This window comes from Puma concolor, chromosome D3 (genome assembly GCF_028749965.1).
Source record: "Puma concolor isolate L17-30 chromosome D3, mPumCon1.1.hap2, whole genome shotgun sequence".
In the NCBI taxonomy this organism is placed as follows: domain Eukaryota; kingdom Metazoa; phylum Chordata; class Mammalia; order Carnivora; family Felidae; genus Puma; species Puma concolor.
Genome location: NC_141678.1, coordinates 71,935,810 through 71,963,322, shown reverse-complemented (window position 1 = coordinate 71,963,322; position 27,513 = coordinate 71,935,810). Strand labels below are relative to the sequence as shown.

The 27,513-nt window shown below is 40.8% G+C and overlaps 1 protein-coding gene across 4 annotated transcripts in view; it reads right to left on the bottom strand.

Annotated features, from left to right (window-relative positions):
* The window catches only part of DCC (DCC netrin 1 receptor), a 1,162,490-nt gene extending 1,136,501 nt beyond the window's left edge, over positions 1–25,989 (bottom strand). The window contains exon 1 of one of the 4 annotated variants that reach the window (XM_086683010.1): positions 25,126–25,989. In XM_086683010.1, the coding sequence (XP_086539136.1) occupies positions 25,126–25,216 (91 nt within the window). In that variant the 5' untranslated portion in view covers positions 25,217–25,989. The remainder of the gene's footprint in view (positions 1–25,125) is intronic. The other 3 variants (XM_086683011.1, XM_086683012.1, XM_086683009.1) reach the window with 3 other exon arrangements.
* Positions 25,990–27,513: the final 1,524 nt, after the last annotated feature.

The window sequence follows — 27,513 nt, the reverse complement described above, 5'->3', positions numbered from 1 at the left end:
AAATCATTAAAGAAATCATAAAACCAATCATCACATGTTATATAACTTATTCTTTGAAGGTCCCTCAGGCCACAAGGGCAATTAGTGTTTTCTCCAAAGAACAGAGACAATGAAGCATGGATGATATTTAAAAATAACAATCAATAGAGTAGACACTCAGCCCTCCAGCTAGTCTCACCTACTCTCAGAGCTGAAGTTACCACTGACATCTATGGGACAGTGATTAAAGGAACACCAACTTGCTCAGAGGTCACAATTTCAAGAAGCCAGAACATAGGAGGGGCCTGGGGTTGTTGCAGGCCAACAGATAGGGGAGCCATGTTGGCCGATGTAGCTGGCAGACTAGAAGGTGTGAAGGTGACCTCACTAAGACCCGTTGAGCATGCATTTGGCCTTCCAATGTCACTGGAGGAAAGCCAATGTTGGTATCTCAGAAGTGAGATTTTGGGGAGCTGTTTGGCATAGGCAGTGGCCAATCGGAATGGATGAGACAGGACATATTGGGAGGCCCTGGGCAGCAAATATTTATCAGTTAGTAAAGAAATATTTTGGTATTTTAAATCTGAACATCCACACTGGTACTTAGTGGCTGAATACCAACAATGGGTTTAAATAATTCGTTTAATCTCCCAATAGCACCTGATTCTCTTGCTTCTGCCCTGTGCCCTTTTTAGAAGTTTATCTCATCTTCTGGCTCTATAATTTCCTGGGAATTGCATCTTTGCCTGACAAATATCCCCAGTGACAGAGTCTTCTTAGTCAAAGAAGGCATAATGTGAAGTGATGGGCAAGGGAAGTTTGTATCCAAAAAAATAATTGTCAAGAACTTTGAAAGGAAGTAAAATGTGACATTTTCTTCATTGACTGTGCAATGTAAGAGAAAGAGGGATTTTTGAAGGGTGTCCTTGTGAACCTCACTGCCACTGCCATGTTCTCATTTCAAAATGTAAGAGTCCCACAAATAGAAACAGAACCAATTGATTGCATAATTTTGTTAATTGGTCTGAGCTGAAACTGGTCTGAATACAGACCTCATGATGAGCTCTGTGTATCCTATTAGACTGTAAACCAGCGAAATAAATCCCTAGAAAGGCATATATAAAGCAACCTAAGTAAACGTGTTTGTTTGTTTTAATGTAGGAGCCCCAAAGAACAAAGTCTTTTCTTTAATGTTGTTCCCTTTCCCCCCAACCCATACCGAAGAACATAAGGAAAGATTTTGCTTTTTTTCTTTAGCATTTGATAACATTACTACATTCCATTTTCCTTTCTTCTGATTCTCTTAGTTGGAAAGGTTAACACACACCCAAAACAGACTTCTAGGTTTTAGATGCTAAGAGAAAACCATAAACACTATGGGCTAAATGTAAAAACCATTATGGAATTCAAATGTCCTCTCCCTAGCCTCCCTTTAGCAATTTATGAAAGCTCACTTATTATAAATTTAACCCTTTCTACCCTTGCCCATGATCTTGTTTTCACGCAGATAACCAACCAATGCTTAGCATTAGGGCATAGAGAGATGTGCTATGGGAGATCTTGACATAACTTCAAGGAAGAAATTAACCAGTTATCAAGAGCAATGACATCCTAGCTCCTGGTAGGAAACATAACCATCAAACGATCTGTGGGAAGCAGAAATGATTGGATTCATGGAGCTAACATAACTGAAAACCACCATTTACCCATTCATGGGAATGGCCAAGCTTCTACAAACAGGGCTGCCATATTTGAAGAAAGGATCTCAGGGGCTGGGTCTAGCAGTCCAGATTTTGAGATATTGCTTGACCTTTCCATCCTAAAATAGATTAGCTTCAAGTAGGCAAAGGCTTTCAAAATCAAAATGCCATACACAGCCACGGGCATGTTTCTTCATTCACTCAAGGGTTTAATTACATTGTTCCTGGAAAGAAAGCAATGGTATCCTAGAATAGTCAAACCACACATCTCAAGCTTAGAGTAATTCAAGGCCTGACACTTTTAGGAGGTGGACAAGTCCATGAAAAATACCCCCAAATGCATTATTTATACCAAACCCAACTTTGATTCATTAAAAAGAAAATTCAGTGCCTTCTAGTTTTACTCTTTGATATTCATCATCTTTACAGGTCAAGTTAGTGGTATGACAGAAGGTGAGATACGATTTTGCCTCCTCCCCAATATTTCTGCAACAAACCCAAGACAAAATTTTGTTAACCTGATGTTTCTCACTGATTATACTACAAAACAAGACAAACAAAAAACAAAACAAAACAAAACAAAACACAACCAAACAAAATGTCTCAAGACTGCTTGCATTGTAGAGATCTAAGTTCTAACTGAAAACCACATTTCTCAAGCAGTGGATGACCCATCATTCAAGGTTACTGCATTTATAATGCCCCAGATAACATTTGTCATCATCTAATCCATTTAAATGCTGGACTAGCAATGGTAACTTAGTTAACCAAAAAGGAACAGTGATCTGAATAAGGAGAATATGTTGAAGTTAAAGTTAATGAAGATTTCCTTGTATCATTTCACAACTTATTTCTCATTACCATTTCACCATCTAATAATATTTAGATTTGATGTTTTCAGTTTCATTCTGTTTGGCCCCTTGGATGCTACTTGCCAATAAGACAAAGTTAAGGTGCCAAAGAAAAGGGTAATTAATTCCTACACATTAAGAGAAGACATCTCTGATATTTGAATATCTGTTTGATATTCAAAGAGAAATGTTGTGTACATTTCTTTTGATATTCAAAAATCAAAGAGAAATGAAGACTTAAAGGTACCCTGGTCATGAGAGGAAATAGAGAAAACTAGCAATGCCTTTGTTTTTCTGCCCACAGAGAGGTGATAGAATCTTTGGCTTAATGCACTGTCTTCCTGTGAAGTTATCTTAGCAGAAAAAGCTAACCTACATTTATTTCCACCTACATTCCAAGGTAAGAGCATCAATCATTTCTTTGGTGTTTTCTGCACTATTACATCATCATTACTATAATCAAGTACTAACTGGGGGGCTGAAGCAAAGAAAAAATACTTTTGGTATTTTTCTTCACACAGCTCATAGTTTCATTGGGGTAAGCCTTCATGTGTATTAGCAAAATGACCAAGCTGTACATGACTAGTAAAAAATATATATATTAGAAAAAGAACAATAATTCTTCAAACCACTGTGGACATGACTGCCTTGAGACTTCAGAGGTATACGTGAGGAATACATGGAAGGGCCTCATGAAGAGGACAGATGCCCTGAGATACTTATTCTGATCTTGACATTATTTGATGAGCAAAAATGCAGTCCTGTGGAGCACATCTGGAAGTCACATGAAACAGCTGTGGTGACACATTGCTAATTTGTAAGCAACCTCAGCTCTTAGAATATGATACAGGTTTTAGTAGGAAGCATACTAGAACTAGAATGGTACTTCTCAAACTTTGACTTGCATTCATATCACAAAGAAAACTTGTTAAAATGTAGATCCTAAATGAGCAGATCTGGTCTGAAGCCTGAGTTTCGGCATTTCACATAAGCTCCCATGTGATGCTAATGCTGCTGGAGCACAGGCCACTGTTTGAGAGGCAAGGTGTTACAAGATAGTTGGCTATTTCTGAGAACGGGAAGCTAACTTATTTCCTTGCATATGGAACAGAGAAGATAGTACTTGACTGTCTTGGAAGTGAAGATGATTTTCGTCCTGAGCATGTCCTCTCAATGAGAAAGCAGATGTTTGGGTTTCCTGTTTTGCTGTTGCTTTCACATCTATTTGCTTAAAGGGTTAAAAATAAAACAGAGCTCAATATTTTAAGGGGATGCAAAGACATATCTCTGCAATTTTGAGTAATTATATGGCAGGTAGAAAAAGAGATACAAATGACTGAGCACAACTGATGACCAATGGCTTACCTTGGAGGGATGGAGTCATGGGGAAGTTTCTTTATCTAACTCATCCATTTCTATAATATTTGGATTTTCACAATGAGCAGATATTTTTAGCCAGAAATTATAATAAAGATAAGGATATAAGTGTACACAACACTTTGAGAAGGCCAGGTGTTCATGTCTGCATGGCTATCAGCTCTATCATCTTAGAAGCATCACCTTATGCTCCTGTGACTTTATGTGAGACATGTTAGGTGGCTGTATATACACTTCAAAATTTGTAAGAAATAAGATACAATCCATTAGTTTTGAACTTTGAAGTTTTAGAGTTAGTTTTCACTGTGCATTTCATAGATGAATCCACTTACCCATATCTAATCATGAGTAAAAACAATGCATTCTTACCAGCAATCCCAAATTGGTACTTTGCTTTCTAGCAGTTGCAAAATAATAAAATGGTTCAGGAACTGAACATTTGTATCCAATTTCACTTTTGGCTTAGTTAAGCAAAATCATCATCCTCAAATAAAGGCTTTCAATGTTTTTCAAACAAGTTTCCTTGCTGACACAGCTCTTTTCATAAAATCATACAATGGTCCCTGATTTTTTAAAAAAATGATGCACCATCTCTTTAACAGAAAATTGGGTTATTGATTAATTGATCATATGCTGCTCACAAATGCCAACTTAAGCACAAGTAAGGAGATGCTATTGAATGTTCATAACTCAAAGGCTGCAAGACCACGCTACATGGTTGCATTATTACCGTCTCCTATTTTAATGAAGACACAGCACAGCACTCTGTTGGCCTAATTTACACGATATATCAAAACTATGTGAAATTTCCTTACTCTACAATGGGAGAGAAATCACAACACATATGTGACTTATAGAGCTTAGCCTGGTTGTTAAGGTAGGGCATTAGCATTCCAAAGCTGTAGCCTGAATGTTAGTCTTTTATAAGGTGGCAGTGAATTTCTTTTCAGAGGAAATTAAAGTGCATGAAGCTGTCTTATAACTTGTTAGTGAAAACTGTGACATTTGAAAACGATTAACAGAAAATTGAGTTTTTATTTAGATACTCAATAATCTAGAAGTGTCTAAATAATAAATGGCTCATAGGAAACATTGCCTATTTGGAAGGAAAGGTGAATATTATAAAATAACAACAATAATAAAATAATAATAGTAACTACTATTTATCTAGAAATTACAGCATGGATTTCAGAACATGTATTTTGAAGCAGGATTTGAATCATAAGTCTGCAATTTACTAGCATGGAGCCATGATGGAAAAATTATCCAACTTCTTGGTGTCTCACTTTTGCCACCTACAAAAGGATATAATGTCAGTTCCTTATGTTTTATTGTGAGGAGTAAGTAACTCAATATGAGAGCCTACAGGAGTTAGGACTGAGACGAGCTGCACATGACAGAAACCCCATTATGATGGGTTAAAACCAAATAGAGGTTTAATTTACTACATTAACAAGAAGTCCAGAAGAGAACTATCTCAAGATGGTATTGCCGCTCAAGGAAGTCATTATGGACTCAAGTTTCTTCTCATCACCCTTAACCTGCTTTTACTATAGCACAGAAAGGTAGAGTGTCTTGTTCTAGCTCTCCCATTTGGAAAGTTCTAGAGTTAGGACCTAAACTCAATCCACCTGATTCAAAATCAGACCCTGAGTTCAAAGACTGGCTCCACAGAGAACTACCATGATTAATTTTTAAGAAAATACACAGCAAAGTACAGTGGTTTTCAAACTTAAGTGTGCCTAAGAATAATGTAGAAGGCATGCTAAAAATGCTGTTTCCTAGCCCCTCCTGGGCTGCCCAGGGACTCTGGTTCAGGTGATGTGAGGTGGAGCCTGTACATTCGCATTTTAAGACACATACAAGTAGTGCTGATGCCGCTACACCTTGAGAAACGTACAGAGACATTAAGCGTTATACAAACATCATCACTAACTCTCATAATAACCATACAAGACTGAAATTGTTTTAAAGAGGAAGAAACAAGTCTAGTGGGATTAAATGCTCTGCCTTGCATTCCATTCTTAAGAAACACAAGTACTTTTTAACCTTAAAAAAATTTTAGAATCGTTTCAGATTTATAGGAAAATTGTGCAGATAGTATAGAAAGTTCTCACATATTTCATGCTAAGTTTCACCTACTATTAATAAAACATTGATATGGCAGTTATTAAAATTAATGAATCAATACTGACATTTTTAAATTTTTTTTTAATGTTTATCATTGAGAGAGAGAGACAGAGCATAAGCATGGGAGGTGAAGAGAGAGGAGGAGACACAGAATTCGAAGCGGGCTCCAGGCTCTGAGCTGTCAGCACAGAGCATGACGCAGGGCTCGAACCTACCAACTGTGAGATAATGACCTGAGCCGAAGTCAGATGCTTAACCGACTGAGCCACCCAGGCCCCCCAATACTGACATATTATTATTAGCTGAACTCCATACTTTATTTAGATATCTTGAATTTCTACCTAAAGTCATTTTTCTGTTCCACAATCCCATACACAATAGCATATTACATTTCATCATCCCATCTCCTTAGGCTTCTTGCAGCACTGACAGTTTCTCAGACCGTCCTTCCTTCCTTATTTATTTATTTATTTATTTATTTATTTATTTATTTATTTATTTTAACGTTTATTTATTTTTGAGACAGAGAGAGACAGAGCATGAACAGGGGAGGGGCAGAGAAAGAGGGAGACACAGAATCTGAAACAGGCTCCAGGCTCTAAGCGGTCAGCACAGAGCCCTACGCGGGGCTCGAACTCACGAACCGTGAGATCATGACCTGAGCCGAAGTCAGATGCTTAACCAACCGAGCCACCCAGGTGCCCCCAGACTGTCCTTATTTAAAAAAAAATAATAATGTTTATTTATTTTTGAGACAGTGAGACAGAGACAGAGTGTGAGCGGGGAAGGGGCAGAGAGAGAGGGGGAGACAGAGTCTGACGCAGGCTCCAGAGCCTTATGCGGGGCTTGAACTCATGAACTGTGAGATCATGACCTGAGCTGAAGTTGGATGCTTAAACAACTGAGCCACTCAGGTGCTCCAACTGTCCTTATTTTTTATGTTTGATTGTTTTTAAGAGCAATGGTCAGGTATTTTGTAGAGTGTCTCTCAATTAGAGTTTGTCTGCTATTTTTCTCAAAACTAGACTGGGTTATGGATTTGGGGGTTGGGGGGGAATCACAGAGATGAAGTGCCATTCTCATCACATCATACGGGGTACAAGCTACTAACATGATTTATCATTATTGATTATGACCCTGATAATCTGGCTGAGGTAGTGTTTGTCAGGTTTCTCCTCTGTAAAATTTCTGCCCTCCTCCCCCTTATAAACATACTGTACTCTTTGGAAGAAGTCACTGTGCACAGCCCATGCTGAAAAGAGTGGGGGTAATTCTCCACCTCCTAGAGGGTGAATTGTCTATATGAATTATGTGGACTTCTTCTGCATAGATTTGTCTACTCTCTCCCATGTATTCATTCAATCATTTATTTATAGCAGTATGAATTCATGGACGTTCATTTTGTAAAATTACCTGATTTATTGTGTTGCTCACTTTGCTCCAACATTGGCCAGGGGCACCTGGTTGGCTCAGTCAGTGGAACATGGGACTCTTGATCTTGGGGATATAGGTTCAAGTCCCATGTTGGATTAAAGATTACTTAAAAATAAAATCTTTAAAAAGAAAACTTGTTCCAGCATTGGCTATTGAGAGCTTTCAGTTAGCTCCTGTGTCCTTTTGACCTTCTCTATCATTGTAGGTTTGGCATTTCTTTTAAAGAACTTCCTTACTCTCTGGTACTATTAGATGCCTCAGACTAAACATTTCCAGTCTAAGTCCTAGAATCAGCCATTTCTCCAAGGGACTCTTGTTCCTTTTATTGGAGAATGCTATTAAAAATTAAGGTTTTGGGGTGCATGGGTGGCGCAGTCAGTTAAGCGTCCGACTTCAGCCAGGTCACGGTCTCGCGGTCTGTGAGTTCGAGCCCCGCGTCAGGCTCTGGGCTGATGGCTCAGAGCCTGGAGCCTGTTTCCGATTCTGTGTCTCCCTCTCTCTCTGCCCCTCCCCCGTTCATGCTCTGTCTCTCTCTGTCCCAAAAATAAATAAACGTTGAAAAAAAAAATTAAAAAAAAAAAAATTAAGGTTTTGGGGCGCCTGGGTGGCTCGGTCGGTTAAGCGTCCAACTTCGGCTCAGGTCATGATCTCGCGGTCCGTGAGTTCGAGCCCCATGTCGGGCTCTGTGCTGACAGCTCAGAGCCTGGAGCCTGTTTCAGATTCTGTGTGTGTCTCTCTCTCTCTGCCCCTCCCCTGTTCATGCTCTGTCTCTGTCTCAAAAATAAATAAACGTTAAAAAAAATTTAAAAAAAAATTAAGGTTTTGGTACTAGATATCTTTTTTTTAAGTACATGCATTTTAGGGAAACAAAAAAGTGGGATGCCTTGCTTTTTTTGTTTTTGTTTTGCTCTTGCTTTTGGAAGGTGGCAGTTACATACTAGTGAGTAATGGATTCAGTCAGAAAACTTGGTTTTTTCTTACAGAATTGGTAACTTCTGTGTGATATTAAACAAGTAACCACCAATCTTCATAACCCACTCACAAAACATGGGTTAAGCACGTTGCCTACTTTTTAGAGGTAATGGGAGATGAATTTAGACAATGGATATGAAATCTATTAGAAAATTTAAGTACCAGACTAACATGAAACAGTGTATCAGCATTTATCAATTATTAATTATCATAACCTTACATGACTTAGTATTTCGGTACAAAGAACAAAAGAAGAACTATTTAATCTGCAAATTCTGAGCTGGGCTACTTGCCCTCTGGCTGTAAGATGTACAGAAAACCTTTTACGGGCTAGCTAACACCCTTCATGTATTAGTAATAAAGGATTTTGGCATCCTGAGCGAAAGCTTACTATACATCTTAAAGCTGTGCTAAAAAGAAAAAGATGGAAACATTAATTTCTAGCACACGCTTATTCCATCAGTTCAAGGGCCTAAATATGCTTTCTCAGCCACTAGATTTCAGAGTTCAAAATGTGGTGTGTGACAGCATGTGTCCTCTCCTGAGCAACTTGTCCTTCTGAGACCTCCTTAAAATTACTAGGTAAAGCCTTGCAGGCAAAACCTCTTCATTCTAAAATTACATTATTTATGCTGCCAAATATACTCCTCAGGTGATCCTGTTACTTTTCTCTCCTGTTTTTTCCTAGGCTATCACAAATCCATTTGGAAAGAGGCTAGAGAACAAAGGAGCCACTGCTGGTGATGAGAACCAGTGCCTGAGGTGAGGGAGTGGCTGGCTCTTGGAAGTGAAGTGCTCCCCATCCTTCCACTTTTTGCCCAGAGCCTGAACATATAAAGAGCAGTGTCCACAAAGAAATGCCCTTTTTTTCCTTTCTAATCAGCGTGTCTACCAGGCTCAGTTGCTTTTCATTCATGAAGTCTTTCTAACAGTGTTCTTCTTCCTGTACTCTACCTGTACTCCTCACTCATTTGGTTCTTAATAGTATACGGTCTTGTGATCTGCTCTTTCTTATCTTTTTTTTTTTTCCTATTTAAACTGTCTAAGTCTTATTTCCCCAAGCATTCTGTTAACTCTATAACAACAATGGCAGTGCATTATATGCTTTTTACAACTAACTGTAGGAGCCACCAAATGTGGTAAACCAAGCATGATCTCAATAAACATCTGCTGATTGAATGCATACACAGAGCAATAACTTAGTGCTCACTATGTGTCAAGAATTGTGCTAATCCTTCTGAGTAATGCATTTTTAAAAACATTAACCCCCACGGTATAGAATTGTTAAATCACTATATTATCTACCTGAATCTAATATAAGACTGTAAGTTAACTCTACTGGAATTAAAATAAATACTTAATTAAAAATAATAAAAAATAAGTACAATCCAAAAAAAAAAAAAAAAAAAAACAACCATTAACCCATGCAGCAATGGTTTCCCCAGTTTTAAGGACGAGGACTGAAACATAACGATAGTCAAAAAGTTAAGTCTCGGCAGAGCCAAGATTCAGTCCCATGCACGCATTCTGGGATTTGTAATTTGGGGGCTCAGTTAGCTTCTCTGGAACTCTGTTTGATCATCAGTATAATGAGAGGGTCATCTTAAACAACTGCTGAGGTCCTTTCCTGCTTGACTGATGCACTGAAACACACAAAGTATTGACCTTCTCATTCAGGGGCACTCTCTTACCTCCATCATCTTGTCCTGGCTTCCACTGACTTCTAAAAAAATAGCATTTTAATTCTTTGATTCATCCCAATCCTCAGGAATAATTCTTCTAGGGAAAACAGAGAGCCTATCTCTGATAGAATTATGTAGGAAATAATTATTTACCTATTTTATTTTGTACCACGTTCATACATGTGAGTTGAAAAATGCCCTAACTGCTTTAGTAACAGAGCTTAATGAGAGCGAATTTTATAGACTCATTACACCACACCACACATCATACACATCACATCACACCACATATCAGCATTTTAAAATTTGCAAGATTTCTTTGATTTTAGATTTTTTCACAAGAACACTGTAATGTTACCATCAAATTGGTAATAGTGTCATGTAAAGGAAAAAAAGCAAGCAAAAAGGAGAGAGGGAAATAATACATTTTTCTATAGTTAAAAGGAAAGTACTCTGAGATTTAACATATTCTTAGCTTTGTTTGGCTTGTGCACAAGAATAACTTCAGATTCCATGAAGAATTAACTTGAGAATAACCATTATATGGAAATCAATTCATTAACAGGTATTTATTGAATGATTAATATGACCCAGCACAATGAAGCATGAAGTCTTAGACATTATCTCTCCAACAAATACATCATACTACTATCTCTAAAACATATCCTGATATTGAAAATAAGCTGTTTCTGACAAGTTGTTTTTGTTTGTTGCTCTGTTTTTGTTTTTTTTCCTCGGCCCAGGTAGCTGGCCAGCCCAGGCCAGGTAGTTGACCAAAAGAAAATAAAACAAACAAAAACAAAAACACACCTTCCGTTTTGGACATCAATTTTGACCTTAGCATAGGGTTAGAAGGTAAGGACTGGATGAGTCAAATATGATGGCCAAGGACACAGTCATTTCTAAACCTCCAAACGGGCACCCATCTTTGGGCTGCTGGAACAGCTCCCCTTAGTATGTCCTGGTGCACCCCCAAATTCTTCCTCCTTCCGGCTGTGTGCTGTCTAAAGCACCACGGCGCTGCTGAAAGCCCTTAAAAATTCCCCCCACTCTCCTCCCCACGTCAGGTACCTAATTTAGGGTGACCCACCATTCCAGTTAACCTGGGCTGGTCTTCTTGTTAATACTAAAAGTCCTGTTTCCAGGGAAACCGCTCGGTTCCAGAAGAACGGGAACAGGTGGCACCCTATAAATGCTGCAACGACCAGGACCAGGGCTGTGATGCACTCTGAGAGTCCTACTTCTTTTCGTACGCCCCACTCTCACTGCCGACAATTTTGTTCTTCCTCTCTTCCTTTAATTCTTAAAACATGACTAAATTATCTCTTCTAAGCTGTAGGGTCAGAATCACACTTTTCCCCCCCTTGAGAGGCCGTGTCACCCCTCTCTGAATAGAATTTTACTCTAGGGGCGAAAAGAACCAGCAGCCTTACATAACCTTTCACAAAGCCCTCCTCATTTTCTACAGGGACCAGAAAAGGGCCTACAGTTCATGAGCTAAGCAGCAACTTCTCTTACCAGGAGGAACACTAGTGATTTTCATTCAGATTGCTCTAATCTGCACAGCTGAGCCCCCACGTTCTCCTCTTGTACAGTGTGATTCGAGGCAGGCCAGTTAAAGCTCCTCTGTCTGCCAGCAGTGCAGAGCAAGAACTTCAAAACCTCGCACTGAGCTATCCGTCTGTAAAGCTTTACTCTTCAAAAACCTCAGTTATGCCCTCCTTCCCCTGCCACATAAGCCCAGGCAAACGAGCACTTGGGCTGTTTCACGGCCTGAAGACAGTTAGTTCCCAGTCACAAGGCGAGGTTCACCGTGGGGTCGCCCCTCACAGTCTTACTTTGAGCACATATGTGTTTTTAGCATCAGACTTGAGAGGCAGAGGAGGTGGGGTGAAGAAGGACCCAGGGCCCCTGTGTCCCTTTCAAATACTGCCTTTTTTCCCTGAGCCTAAGCATTCTGAAGGAGGAAAGGGGATGGGGGTGGGGGTGGCCATATAGAATGAAAACCGGCAGACCCTTTTAAAATGTACCTTCTTCTTGAGCACTGATGAGAAAAGAAGGGAAAAGGCAGATGGAACACCTAAAGAGCATTTTCAAGGGCTTTTCATCTCAAGGAAAATGAAATATGTCACAGCCTTCGAGAAATATATTAGCCACTGAACCACAAAGCAGAGGACTTTGATGTTGGCATCATTTACCATTGCAAGACCAGCTCCTGAAGTCAAAGCTCCCCAAAGAGGCTTCAAAGTAACTAAAACTCACCCAGTCTGGCTGGAGCATTTTCCCCATTGACTAGATTTTTACAAAAAATAGAGCAAGAGTACTTTCCCCACTGTATTTTCAGTCTCCTAGGGCAGTGTTTCCCAGTCACCAGAGATTCTAATTTACTAGGTCTGGGTGTGGCCTAAGTTTCTGCATTTCTTTCAAAAGCTTCCTGGAGTTGCAAATGCTGCCGTCCATGGATCACACTTTGAAGAGCAAGGCCCAAGGATACTGGTTCTCAAACTTGGCTGCCCTTTGGAACCACCTAAGATTTAATAACTTCTTATATGTTAGGCCTCATCTCTAAGAGTCTAAGTTAATTGGTAAGACCTAGGGCTGGGCATTGATATGCAGCCAAGTTGACAGCCTCTCCTCCAGAAAGAAGACCTTTGGGACAAATTATACCTAGCACTACACATTAACCAAGCAAGCACTAACTTCCAAAAGTTCATGCTGAGTGGATGCCAGAATCAATGAGTCTGCAGGAAATGGATGTGGTTACTCAGAGAGAGCCAATGGAGGAGGTTAATTTGGACGAGGAATCCACACATGGTGTTACACGGCACCAGATTTGAGCAGGACTGTGCTGTGTCACGTCTAACTCAGCTGAACTTGTTTGCCTCTAACTGCAGCAAAGGCATGGACCACGGCCTGCTAAACCCTGGCCCACTAAACAAAGCATGGACTGGATTTCAAAACTGCTGTTGAGAGTCTATCATATTTATTTCTATGTCTTAAATCTTCAACTACAACAATAAAATTGAGGTGGGTTTTACGGGTGGCCTGCCCATGTCTGTGAAATTTTCTATTTATAAAGACAATCCCAGCATAAACCTAGCTCATATTAAGATAACACTTAAAGTAGCATTTACAGAACACCTATTGTTGGGATTACACTAGTTATTTTGTGTCTAACTGTTGAAGTGATTTATGCCCAACTTAAAGTTGGAAACGAGAGGTTGCCTTTGTCTCCATTTCACAGATAGGGAGATCAAGGTCAAGTCCACTTACCAGCATGCTTTTCTCCCTACGTTGCACTACCTCTCATCATGACCAAAGACCACACACAGGGCTGTGCAGTGACTTGTTTGCAACTTGCGGCAGTAGAGGAAATGTTGCAAGCTCAGTCACATCTATATGAGCTGTAACTTAAAGCTAAGAGAACACTCAGGGCGCGTGGGTGGCTCAGTCAGTTAAGCGTCTAACTTCGGCTCAGGTCATGATCTCACAGTCTGTGAGTCTGAGCCCCACATCAGGCCCTGTGCAGGCAGCTCGTAGCCTGTTTCAGATTCTGTGTCTCCCTCTCTCTCTGCTCTTCCCTGCTTGCACTCTCTCTCTCTCTCAAAAATAAATAAACGTTTAAAAAAAAAAGCCAAGAGAACACTCATCCATGTTTTTAAGAAATAATATTGGAGAGAAAATGTATACGAAAGGAGCATAGTGAGAAAATAATCTGAAAAAAAAATCTTAGGTTCAGTGCTTTTTAATTCACCAAGAGTGATGAAGCACACAATTGAAAGGAGGCCATAGTGAAAGAAGTTTCCTCATGCTGTTCTTACCTGCACAGAACAGGTAAAGTTCTGTTTCCCTCTGCAGAGTGATAGCTTTCCAAGTGAAAGTAGCCTGTTACACATGCTTATCGATAATCACCTGCATTTGCTAGTCTTTTATACTTTTCTAAATCCCTTTCCTTTATTGCATTAGTTACGTCCACACAACCCCATAAGGTATTTCTAGACACATAGGATAGGTTCATAAACTCTTATTTGATAATTAATAAGAAAATCAGGGCAAAGATTGCCTAAGTAATTTGCTTATTTTTTTTTAATGTTTATTTATTCTGAGGGAGAGAGAGACAGAGTACAAGGAGGAGAGGGGCAGAGAGCAAGGGAGACGCAGAATCTGAAGCAGGCTCCAGGCTCTGAGCTGTCAGCACACAGCCTGACGCAGGGCTCAAACTCACAAACTGTGAGATCGTGACCTGAGCCAAAGTGGGAGGCTTAACTGACTAAGCCATTCAGGCACCCCTACTTACGTTTTTAAATGTTTATGCTGAGATTAGAAAAAGGTCTTTGTCGTGAACTCATTTCAATCCATTCAACCAGTATATTGAGTATGAGAGAGGGGTCCAAAAGTGTTGTCCAGCCTCGGCTATGCCATTAAAATGCTTAGTTCTCCTGGCCCTGGATAGACTGATCTTCCTTGAATTCACTATGCTTCCTCCCACCACAGGGTCTTTGCACTCACTTTTCTTACCGACCATTCTCTTCCCTGCCCTTCTCAAACATCCCCTCTTTAAGCTAACTCATTCTTCAGATGTCAACTACAACTTTCTCAGGGAAGGCTTCTTTGATATACAGTCTGAGTCACTCACCTACAAAACTTTTTTGCTTTTGTTTTTCCAAAGCCTTATCTCATTTGCAACTGTGGATTAATACATTTATTTGGTTAGCATTTCCATTCAGTAGGCTCAAAACTCCATCACCGCCTTAGCACAGTGCCAGGCATAGACTCAGTAAATAAAGGAGGAGAAGGTCATGGAAGCCTGGGGATGTATTTATAGCAATAGGCTGTCTGATCTACCAAGAATACCTCTGATATCTTCATTCTTAGCATACCTATAGCTTGGTTTAATGGGGCGCCTGGGTGGCGCAGTCGGTTGAGCGTCCGACTTCAGCCAGGTCACGATCTTGCGGTCCGTGAGTTCGAGCCCCGCGTCCGGCTCTGGGCTGATGGCTCAGAGCCTGGAGCCTGTTTCCAATTCTGTGTCTCCCTCTCTCTCTGCCCCTCCCCCGTTCATGCTCTGTCTCTCTCTGTCCCAAAAATAAATAAATGTTGAAAAAAAAAATTAAATGTGAGTAGCAACTTTTTACCCTCCCTCCTTTTTATTTTTGTTTTCTTTTGTTTTGGCCAACCTAAAAATACAAAGAGGAATCAATTGGCTCTGTCAGCCCATCTGGCGAATATAAATATATTAATGCTATAATGCATAAACAAGGTAGTTAATATTTTTCAGAGTCTGCCCCATTTTGCTTGTGCTTCTTTTTTTAATGAGTACATCATTCTGCCTTGTATAGTATTTAGCTACGTCTGTGCCCGTCATACCCATTTGATGATAAACCCGTGAGGGCAGAAACACATTTAAGACTTTCTGTTAATTCTCTGTAAGCTATAGAAAATGCTTAGTAACTATTATCTTGAATCAACTTCTTTTATTTTTAAAGTTAATTTATTATTTTGAGAGAGAGGGGCAGAGGCAGAGTGAGAGGAAAGAGAGAATCCCAAGCAGGCTCTGCACTGTCAGCACAGAGCCCAGTTCAGGACTCAAACACATGAACTGGGAATTATGACCTGAGCCGAAATCAAGAGTCAGATACTTAACCAGCTGTTTCACCCAGATGCCCCTTGAATCAACTTCTTGATCTTATTTGATCCTTATGATACCTCAATGATTTTGTTAGGCACCAATAGTCCTATCTGACAAATGAGAACACAAATTTGAAGGGAGACAAATGTGTGTTCACAGGATGGTTATATAATAAGTAAAATACTATACTAAATCTGTACTTTCTAATATATGACTCGGGACAGCCTACTTAGAACAGAACATTAAATTGGGGGGCCCTTGATTACCAGGAAGATATAAACAAACTAGAGGGAGTTCAGGTAAGAAAAATAAACATGATGAAGCTTCTGAAGGGGTAGGAAGAAAGATTAAATAAACAAAGTATTTAATAGTCTTGCTAAATAAAGACTAAGAAGGGAACCCAAGAATTACTTGAGGCTAGAACTACCTAACAGGCTTCTCCATGAAAGAGGCAGAGTACCACTGACAAGGAGAAACAGGGACCAGGGAGCTGAGTGATAGGAGCAATGGGAAGCATATTGAGAACAGGATTATCTAGGATGGAGTGCAAAATAAATTTTTAACATTAAGAATTTATATGCTGCTGAAAAGTTTCCCAAGGGAAACAGGGAGATCATCCCTGGAGATGTCTCAAACCAGAGAGAAAAAATAACTAGAAATTGTCCTGCAGGGAACAACCTCGCCCAGACATTAGACATGAAAGGGAAAGCTTTGCAGATTTTCTAATTTATATTCTTCTGGGATCCCATGAGGCTGAGAAAAGATGTGGCAACAATGGATTGGGAACTCTGGGTCCAGAGGGTCTGCTCAGATGTCTCAGCCTTCGTGCACATCTCTAATGAGTCAACACAGAGGAAACACACCAGCAAAGCCACTGCTAGCATATCTATTGCCTCATTTCATCCAGAGCCCTTCATTAGCTGCCCCATGGGAACAGATGAAACAATTATGAACCCAAACAAAACTCTGGAGGTACAAGAGCATGGATGTTGTTTGAAAGCCACAGTCACATATGTAACAATCATCCTGGGTCTACGTATTTTACCCTACTAGAAACAAACCCAAGTTCAAATGGTCAGACCAAGGATTTTAACTTGGACTTCATATCTGTTCTTGTAACTATGCAATTCAGTTATGTTTAGGTTTCATGATATTCAGGGAATTGGTCATCAAATTAAGCCTGGCACCCCAGCATCCTGCTTCCTTGTAAGTGATATGTTACAAAGACATAACAAACAGAATAAAGCAGGATACTGACAAGGCAAGAGCTGCTCTAGATAACCAATAATTCTACAGTGGCTAAGGATTTGTTTTTCATTTGGAAGGTGTTTAAGGAAAGTCTGTGCTAAAATAAGCATGACACAGTATCAGGCCACAACATGATACTACTAAAAGTCAGACTACTGATAACATCTATCTATGCCTAAATGCAAACGGTTGCTTAGTAGGAAAAGCAGAATGACTACCGATAATATTGATACCTCCAAAGTAAATGGTTGTTCAGTTCTGGAGAAACAGAATCATCGAATTATCTTGCTGAAACTATAAATGGCCACTAAATTTATGGGGGGGGGGGGAATGCTCATCTTATTATTAATCAGGGAAATGCAAATTAAAGCCACATTGAGATTCTAATTCACATCCACCAGATGAGGGCAAATTAAACACATGACAATACTAAATACTAGTGGAGACATGGAGCAAAGGGGATTTTCCTCTGCTCCTTGTGGGAGTTTCAATAGATGAAACTCGTCACTGCCTCCAAAAAGTAAAGATGGCCTTTCTATGACTTAGATGTCCTTTGTATGTCCCTCCTCCTATATATGCACCCTAGACATGATAGCAAATTTGTTCTTGAGGACACATAGAAGAAGGCTCATAACAGCATTATTGGCAATAATAAAATACTTCTCAAAAGTCCATCGATGGTAAGTTAAATAAGATATGATTAATATTATGGAATATTATAAAGCAAAGAAAGTGACTGAAATACCACATTATGCACCCTCATATGAATCTCAAATACTTAATGTTTATCAAAAATGCAAATCAGAGAATACACACATTACATTTACTTCATAATAGTTAAGTACAAGCAAAACAAAATAACATGCTAAAGATGCATGAATATGCAGCAAATATATAAAGAAGGCAGGAAACTAATTAACATAAAATTAAGAAAATTGCTGGTGGGTACATGGGTTATTTCATTATAATTACTGTTATCACGATCATCAACATATTATTAATTATAGCAAGCACTGTTTGTATTGTGTAGTTCATAATAAACCATATAACGTTGAAACTAGTAACATAACTAAAAGTTATGAAGTCTACACTCTCATTTAACAGGGAAAAACATGTCGTATAAAGAAAAATGGTAACCAAAGTAATATCGGATTTCAGAAATGTTACAAACCCATTAGTTAAAACCAATTAGCTCTTTTTTCCTCTAGTGAGGGACTCAGATCCTGATTTAGAGTCTCTTTTACTTTAGACATAACTGCAACAAAACTCAGTCCCCTATGTCTTAGCAAATCAAAAGTAGAAAAGAAAAGGACTATTTTGAAGAAATCTTATAACAGGAAGAAGTTCCACCTAGACACAAACAAGTGGATAAAATGCATTTTATAAATCAGGAATAAAACTACGAAGAAAACAAAGGCAGCAGCCCATGGCCACTTCGCAGAAAAATAAACAGCCCTCTATGATGTAATATCTTCAGAAATCACTGCTATAATATCAGATGATATAATAACTGAGTCACAGTGATGCCTTGGATCCATTAAAGAAAGATTAAATTCTGTCCTACATTCCTAAAAGACAGCTAAGTGAGTAAAGAGTTGTTAAAGACTATGGAAAAGTAAGTAAATCCAAAAATGTTGACATTTAACAAGAAACTTCTGCTACTAAGAAAACTGACTTGATTAAATAATATTTATGCTAATTGTTTAACTCCTTAGTTCTCTTATAAAAATTTAAAAGCATATTTAAGAATATTTTAGATATTAGAATAATGTTGGTACTATTAGCCCTGTTAGGTCAAAATGCACTAATGAGTTGGTACTTTCATTAGACCGCATCATAAAGATTAATTCAGTGGAACATTTCTGTCCTAGATACTCTCAAGAGGAGCCTTGTAGCAAGAACCAATCTTTAAAGGAGGAGCAAAGGACAAGGGCAAAATGCCCAAATTGCAACACGTACTCCTGTTAAGTCCCATCAGTCACAAGTGATATAAAGAGGCTTCCTCCCTGGAAACTGCTAGATGACTGAGCAAGTAAGAAGTCACAGAATGTGGATGTGTAAAATTAAGCTAAAGTACATCATGAAAATAAGAAGTAAGTTATAGGCACTGGGTTTATGGAATTTAGCAGAGAAGAGAAACTTTCCCACTCAAGTCAGGTCATAATAATAGACCTTAAAAATATGATCAATAAATACGGAATGATTTGTGTGTTTTCTGGTTGAACTTTCCCTCCAAGAAATGAAATCTGTGAATAATATGGATGTTTGGAGCTATTTATAAAAAGCAACATGTACTAGCCTTACCATTGGCAAATTACCATCAATAGTGAAAAAGAAGGAATACTTAATTGTACACATTACTACATATTTCTAAATCTTATCACCAGTGTTCGGGCATTTTTAAACCACTAAGGAAAACATATTTGCTAAACAGTTGAGTGAAAGGGGCCTGGTTTGTTAACCTTAGGCTAAAATTTGTCAAAGAACTTTAAAGCACTATAGTAATTTTGATCATCAATCAGCCAACCTATATTTCTGCTGTTAGTATGGTGCTAAACCAGAGAAATAGAAGATAAGGAATCAGAACTCCACTGTGGGAGGAAGCAAAAGTGTGGTTATAAATTGTGCTGTAATTTACCTGAGTGCTGCAATTATAAAGGTGTATAATAATTTACACTTTATTTTTTGCTATTACCCACTTGCCATATGTAACATGTAATTTTATCTTGCACTTTTTTTTTAATTGGTCTACAGGGAAAATAGTCTGGATTGTTCATCCTGTCTTATTGACACGCTTAACATGTGCTTTACTTAAGGTCTTGTTTTGAAGAAAAAGATCTTAAATGCTTTGGGGCAGTGGCATGCTACGGATATTATAATACCATTAAGAAATGCTTTGACCTCAGATAAGTAGTAACTTTAAAGAAAATGAAATTTACATTATTCCTACCCGGTAACAGTCTCCTGAAAACACAGCATGCCCCGGTTGGCACAACCTACTGTTTTCTAGTATGCACTTCTATATCTTCTTAATATTGATGAGCTCTAGAACTCCAATAATACTGGCTGAGAGGCTACTAGTCAGAGTCTCCTACGGTAAGAGCACTACTTAGCTGTCTTCAGAGTACAGCTTAACTCTCCACTAAAAGAAACACTTGTGAAAATTTAAAAATTCGTTTTGAAGGCAATCCTCATGACCTTGCAAAGTATAATACAGCATGTTAAGCACCATGCCTGTGGATCTGGGGCCTGGATTCATGGTAACAAAGGTTCTCCTGAGTTGAAGCAAGAGAGGCAGTATTGATGCCTTACAGTTGCAAGAGGAGAACTAGGATTCTTACAGACAGGCTGGAGAGAAGCAAGGGGCCCACTAGCAGGCAGCATGGAGAGCAAGTGGCCAGGCAGTACATTCATATTTAATTCAGTGTGTTTCAATCAAGAGCTAGTGAGATCCCAGGCTATGACTCATTAAGGCATAACTGTTGTGACAATTCATGAAACTCTTAATCCTCCTCTGGAGCATCAAAATGAAAAAACAGGGAGAATAAAAGAGAAGATCCCACGTTTACATTTTATGAATTGTAAAGGCATATAGTATTTATCAATCTACATTAGGGATTACAGTATGTTTCCAGAACCAAGTGACTTCTTACCTTTAATTAGTCAAATAATTCTCACTGAGCTTATGCCATTATTCTTTTTATATAGGCAAACTAAGATTTCCTGAAATTTACGTATATAGCTCATCTAAGAGATTATCATATGAGGTAGATTAATCCTCAAAAATGTATCATTTGAGCTAGTAGCTGTGAAACAAACACCACAACAAAGCAATGTGTTCCTAACTTGATGCAAGTTCCTGAGAGTGATACGGGCCGTATATACCAAAAGCGGGAAGATCTATATAACCAGGTAAGAAGAGCTCACTCGCTAGGGAAGTCACAGTGGTTTCCAGAAGTGTCTTTGTGTAATTAGCGCTATTTTAATTCAGCCTAACGTCACACATCTAAAAAGGAGGCATATGGAAGTTAGAAATCCCCTTCTCTTTGTGTACGTATGATCGTGTTTTACTTTAAGAAAATGCCAGAAACTACTACACTCTTTTCTAACAGAGTTACCCTGGCCGGTAGAAGCATGAGGAGAAAGTCTGACATGCAAAGCTTACGGTGGCACATCTTCCAAAGCATATTTGCTTTAAAATATAATCTCGGGACCCAGTCTGCCTTGGAAAGAAATATGCTGTTCAGAAACGTCAGCACTGCCTGTAAACATGTGGCACCACCGAAAGATAAGAAGTGTTTTGGTTGAGACCTCAAGGTTTAAATCAGGGCTTGTTTCCAAAGGAGGGAGATGGTACCAGATGACCCTGGTGTGCGCAGTGGAAAACATTCTAGGAGCAAATCACATGCATTTGGAAATCTTAGATTATTGGATGCATGAAAGCAGAAATGCAAGCCAGAGAGGAAAAAAAAATCCTTCTCATAAAAGATGCTTTGGAGAATAGAGTGCTGGGATTCCCCTGAAATATGCAGTGTCATTCATTCCCACTCCAGAAATTAAAAATACCCCCTTCCACCCAAAAGTTACCTCCCCAAATCTCTTGTCCAAGTGTCCCATTTCTGAGAAAACCATACTATAGCCTGCAAATATGCTATACTCCCCAAGAAACTTTCAGCAGGGCTTCATTCAGGAATTTAGATAGGATTAAGGCTCTTCCTCTTCAATGAAAACAATAAGGAAGTTTGCTGAGAGGTTAACTTGCCAAAGAATAAATGTAAGTCATACACACTGAGAAGTTATAAATCTCTCCTCAGAAAAAAATGCCTATCAGCAGCTCAAGCCAGCCCAGCTTTTAAGAGCATTAAAGCAAATGCACTAAGCCTAATATATTCACATATAACACATGTGGTGGCTGTTTCACATGCTTCATAACTCAGAGGGTAACGGCTGCTGTGTGGAAAATGGAAGCTATGACAGGTTGCTGGCGATTTATACTGCCACACTCACAGAAGAGTGGACACCCAGGCCATTCAGGCACCCTCAGGTGCTGTCATGCTTCACTCAACAGCAAACTTAGATGGGGGCATCTGATCTGCTATGGTTGGGGGATTAGAAGGGTTGATACTGGAGGCAGCAAAGCCTCATTTCATCATGTCCAAACTATATAGACTCTCATAAATTGTTTTCAATGGAATGTAACGCAAACATAAATATGAAAAATTAATTAACATGTATATATGCTATTGCATTCGTTAACATCGAGCATCTAAAGTTTTCATCTCATCTGAGGTCCCAAGACTCTACTTAGTACCTCTGCTTGTGGCTCAAGTCAAATATATAAGGAGGTGGCATCTTACAAAAGCCACATGAAAAGCCACCACCCTCCTCCGGCACCTTGTCCCCATCCTATGCCAATACTGTTCAGAGATGCCCTTTGTTATGTCACAGTGATTTCATAAAATCTACAGCAGTTTCGGACTCTATCTAGGAAGTGGGAAAATATCCAGGGCTATTGTGCTAGTCTCCATAATCCTTTGTTACTAATCAACAAAGTCTTTGAAACATCCTGCTGAATGAGAATTTCACTTATCAGTAAACTAGACATTTGGCCTTATTAAGGGCACCTCCTACTGGTCCTTTCATGGAGTGAACTGTGCTTTCTTCAGCATTAATTCCCTTCTGTGTTCCTGAAGAGGGGAAACTGCTACTAAGAGAAAGAGGAGAAACAGACTAATGAGCAAAGACCAGAGTGATGTGAATTAGCAATATCCCAAAACTGCACCATCTACTTTCCTGGGGCATGAGCAAAACGCATCACAATTCATTTGTACATAACAGCAACAATTTAGAAGTACAGAACAGCTTAAAGATTTAGACCCGCAAACCTATCCACAGGCATATCCCTTTGTATATGTATATTTTTGTCTGCCTTTGCAAGCATAGACTTGTCTGTTGAAGTGAGGTTGAAATTAAAATAAAGCAGTAATACTGTACAGCCCCAACTCTCTATATAAGAAACTTCAATAAATGGGAAGGGAATATTTAACTAATTTAAATCTTCGTAAAACATATACAAATCTCTATTCATTTATCCCCACCCTTGCCAAAGTCACTTGGGTAATGGCTTTACAATATTTTAGTGTAACTGACAAAACGTCATTGTCCATTTTTGCACACCTTTGTCTAATGCAATGTTTTCAGCCAAGGCATTTCAGGCCCAGCCTGGCAGACTTTCCATCCAGGAAGGATGACCCCTCTAAACTTCCCCTCTCCTTCTGTGGGGGCGTCCCAAACTGCCTGCGAGAGCGCAACTCTTGTCTTCTGTGCACAAGGGTCCTCCTGCAGCAGCCTCTAGCGTCTAGTGAGGAGGGAATTTTAAAAAGACACCTATTCATTACAGCGAGATGCCCCCCCCCCCCCCCCCCCCCCCCCCCCGCCCACCTTCAGAGGGAGTAATTGCTGAGGACAAAGCTCTGGGAGCTGGGAGAGAGGAGCTAGGGAGGAGGGGACCGGCCTAGAGGGAGGAAGGGAGGGAGCGCGCGGGCTGCCTGTCGGCAGATGCGGCTGTGAGCGTGCGCGCGCGTACACACACACACACACACACACTCACCCCTGCGTGTACACACACACACACACACTCACCCCTCGCTCTTGCTCACTCTGTCTGGCCAACCCCCCTCCCCGCAGCCCCCACCCCCCCCCCCCCACACACACACACAGGCACACACAGGCGCAGACACACACTCCTCACTCTCGCTCGGCTCCTTCTGTCAGGCCAAACGAAGGTGAGGAGTCCGGTTGGTGAGGTTGCGCAGATTCCTGCTTGAGTGTGGCAGAGCCAGGATTTGGGGAGCGTTCAGCTGGCCCCGTGCTTGACTGAATCCCTAGCCGACGGGAGAGGCGCATTCACCACTGGGTTCGCAACCCTGGGCCTGGCAGCGCTTAGCAGGAACAAGAAAGCTGGAGCTGCAGGCTCCAGGGAGGCAGGGGGCTTTGCTGTGATTTACATTACATTCCGGGTTAATTTCCAAGGCGTGGGTTGAGGGCTCTTACTGGACGCCTGGCCCCAGCCTGAGGCTCCTTTCCTTTTTGATAAAGAAAAGGGAAAAGGTGGTTTCCAAAGGGATTTGAATGCTCACCGGCTGCTCTCCCCTCCTTCTCTGCCGAGTCCATCTCCTGTACCCCAGTGCCTATCTACACTTGTGGTGAGGCCCGACAAAAAGAATGGACATCATAATGAGTCATTTTGCTCTTTTTTTTCTGGCCATGGAAGCCCCCAGCTCCCTTTTAGGAGACTGCAGCAGCCCTGAGCATCCCTCCCTGCTAGAACCCAATCCAATCCCCAAACAGTTTTGACATTTTTAATTAGAAACTGTGTTTGCCAAATGTCAGGGCCAGGGGGCTGGTTCCCCAGAATATCAATTATTTGGAGTTTGGAAGTATCCTGGAGATATATGGAGACTTAGCTTGCTAACTGCATTCACCGTTAAAATAAAATACAATAAAATAAAACATGCCTCCCTCCTCCTGGCAACTCCGTTCCTCTTTGGGCACCACCGTCCTTTCCTCCAAAGTGCCCAAACACATTAGCTGTCCCCTTCTCAGTTCTTAATCACCAGGGCTGAAAATCCAAACCTGAGTCACACAGAAGCACATTCTCAGCCCCACCATCTACATTCCACACTGACTTCCTCACAGCACCCCCCACGACCTCCCCTACTTGGTCCTGTTGCCCCAATTCTCCTTCTTGGTAGGTTTCCAAGGCTTTAAGGATCCAACCCAATTCCTTTCAACGACATCCCCATCGCCTGCCTCCTCCCTGCCCCAGCCAGTCAGCTCTCCAAAACAACTCAAGTATTTGCAAAACGAAAGATGCAAGAAGCACCAGATTTAAAAGAGCAAAGGGGCACCCCTCTTCCCAATCGCCAACATCCTCCGCTCCCCCCCCCCCCGGGGTGGGGGGAGTCTTCCAGTCTTTTATCATCTGTGAGGAAATGGGGAGGAGAGCGAGCACAGATTATCTTGCTCTTTCTTCCACTACCCCAATTCTAATACTCCCCAGATGAAATAAGGAAAGGGGGCATGGGGGGCAGTGGAGGAGAATAAAGGAAAGAACCTCTTACCGGTGACTTGAAGATGTGCGCTGAGCAGGGAAGCTCCGAAGAGTACAAAAGCCAGCTTGGGTACCCAAACACATCCAAGACTATTCTCCATATTTCAGCCAACACCTTCGGGGCCGGAGGTCCTGGGCAGTGGCGGCACTCACACACATGCACTCACACACGCATGCACACATGCACACACACGCGCCGAGCCCCTTCGGCTTCCTCCTCCTCCTCCTCGTCCTCTTCCTCCACCTCTTTCTCCACCTCCCCTGTGCCTCTTCTGCCTCTTTCCTCGTCCACTGACAGAATCAGCAGCAAAAGGAGGCAGCGAAAAGTTCCATTCGGTCCAAGAGATGCCAAGCTCCGGTAAAACCTTAGAAAACTAACTCAAGGAGACAGAGGGAGGAAGAAGAGGGAAAACCGCTCTCCACGGGGTTCTTGAGTCATCAATAAAGAGAATATCCAGAAGGGACCAAGAGGAGATAGAAAGCAATCCTGTGGCGGGGCTGTGCATTAAAAGGTCGAGGCTGGTTCCCTGTCCAAGGCTGGATAAAGTTGAAAAAGAAAAATCCGCAGGAGATCTGGGGATGCTGTTTGTTTTTCCTCCAAGAGCCGAAGGGACCCGGGGAGGAGAGGCAGGGGTCTGCGGGGTGTAGCGCTCTCACTTGTTACTGGGGTGTCCGCCAGCGGTGTGTGAGGTGGGAGTTGGAGCCGTACTATCCATTGATCCAGAGAAGTGGAGGGCTGGAAGGGAAAATGTGGAGACTGGAGGGAAACACACTGGATCAGGCAAAGACTCCACGGGAAGGGGGTGGGGGCAGAGAGATGACGGTGAAGGGAAAAAAGAGCGGTCGGAGGAGGCTTCCAGCAGCTGCCTTTGCCTGGTCTACATATCAATGAGCAGGGATGCCCTCTGTGGGCAAAGCGTGGGAAGTCACTTTTGTCAATGGAGCCGGCGAATATTCTGAGTGTCTGGGGTTTTTCAGCTATCCCTTTTGACACTCAACCTTTGGGAAATGATTGTTATTTGACTGTAAAACCAAGACAGGTGTTTAAACTGGGTCAGAGGGCCAGGGCATTTCCTTTTCTGCTTTCAGCATTATTTAAAATAGAAATTTTCATCTGGAAAGAATCGCCTAATCCGACTCCCTTCTAGGACAGATGGGAAACCTATGTCCAGAAACACACAGGACAAATGCAGACCACTATTTCCTGACACAGCAGGTTAGGGTCCTCTTCGTAAGACATCTTATTTAGTCTGTGTTCTCTTCTCCGGACATGATTTGATTCAGGGCTTCACTCAACAATTCTTAAAGCATTGCTATGTTCCCGGTGCCCTATTAGCTCCCATGAAATATAGATATGATGTTTAATAAGACCCAGTCTCTATCCTTAAGGGGTTTGTGATCTGTTGGAAGAGAGGCACAAATGGATACTTTTAAAAATCATGATAAATATGATGGTCCATCTAATGAGGAGATGCTCTGTTAGGGAGAGAGAACAGTGAAGCCCTTTCAGAAAATCGTTTTAAACAGACTTTCTTTGCATATCTTATCTCCATTGCAGGAACTCAAGCTCCTTTGAGAGGAGAGTTTGTATGTCATTCATCTTTGTGCTCCTCACGGACCTCGTGTAGGACTTATAATACTACACATGCTAATATGTTTTTGCTGAATAAGGGAACTTACAAATGAATGAACTTGGCCAGGAAAGATGATGAATAGAAATGCCACTCTGGTAAAAGTTCTTCTAAGGGGGTGTCCAGATGCAGGTTATCTCCACCCTTCACTCTGTTATACTATTTCTTCTTTCTCTCTCTTCCCTACACTCTCCAACTCATGAGTTTGAGAAGAAAAAAAATATGAGTATCTATTTTAAAAGAAGTGCGGGAGGGCAGACTTGAAAATTACAGGATAAAATCATTACCAGGAAAAGTCCCGTGATACTAGAACTGGACCATAGTATTTATAGACCATTAGCCATATCTGTCCCTTCCTGCCTGGGAAAAGTTAAGATAAGTACTTGTGATCTCCAAATTGAAACCTTCTGAGATAGTGAGGATTTTTAGAACGGAATGGAATTCCCTGTGAATCCCAAGTTTTCTCAAAACACTCAAAGCTTCCTTTATCAGGGGATGAGGTCTGTATAGGTGCACGCTCAGGGTTTAGAGCAAGAATCCTTAACTGGGTCCATGGATCTTTCTGGGGAGTCCCTGCTGACAAAATTCAGTGAGCTCAAGAATATCCTGAAATTTTATGAAAAATGATGGATTTCTGTGCACATGCTCTTTTTTCCTGAGGAGGTAATCTTTAGCTTTCATTACATGCACAAAATGAACTCAAGCATGCCCCCTGCTAAAATGACAGAAAGATCCACTGGATTAGGAAGTATGGCATTAGGAGAGTC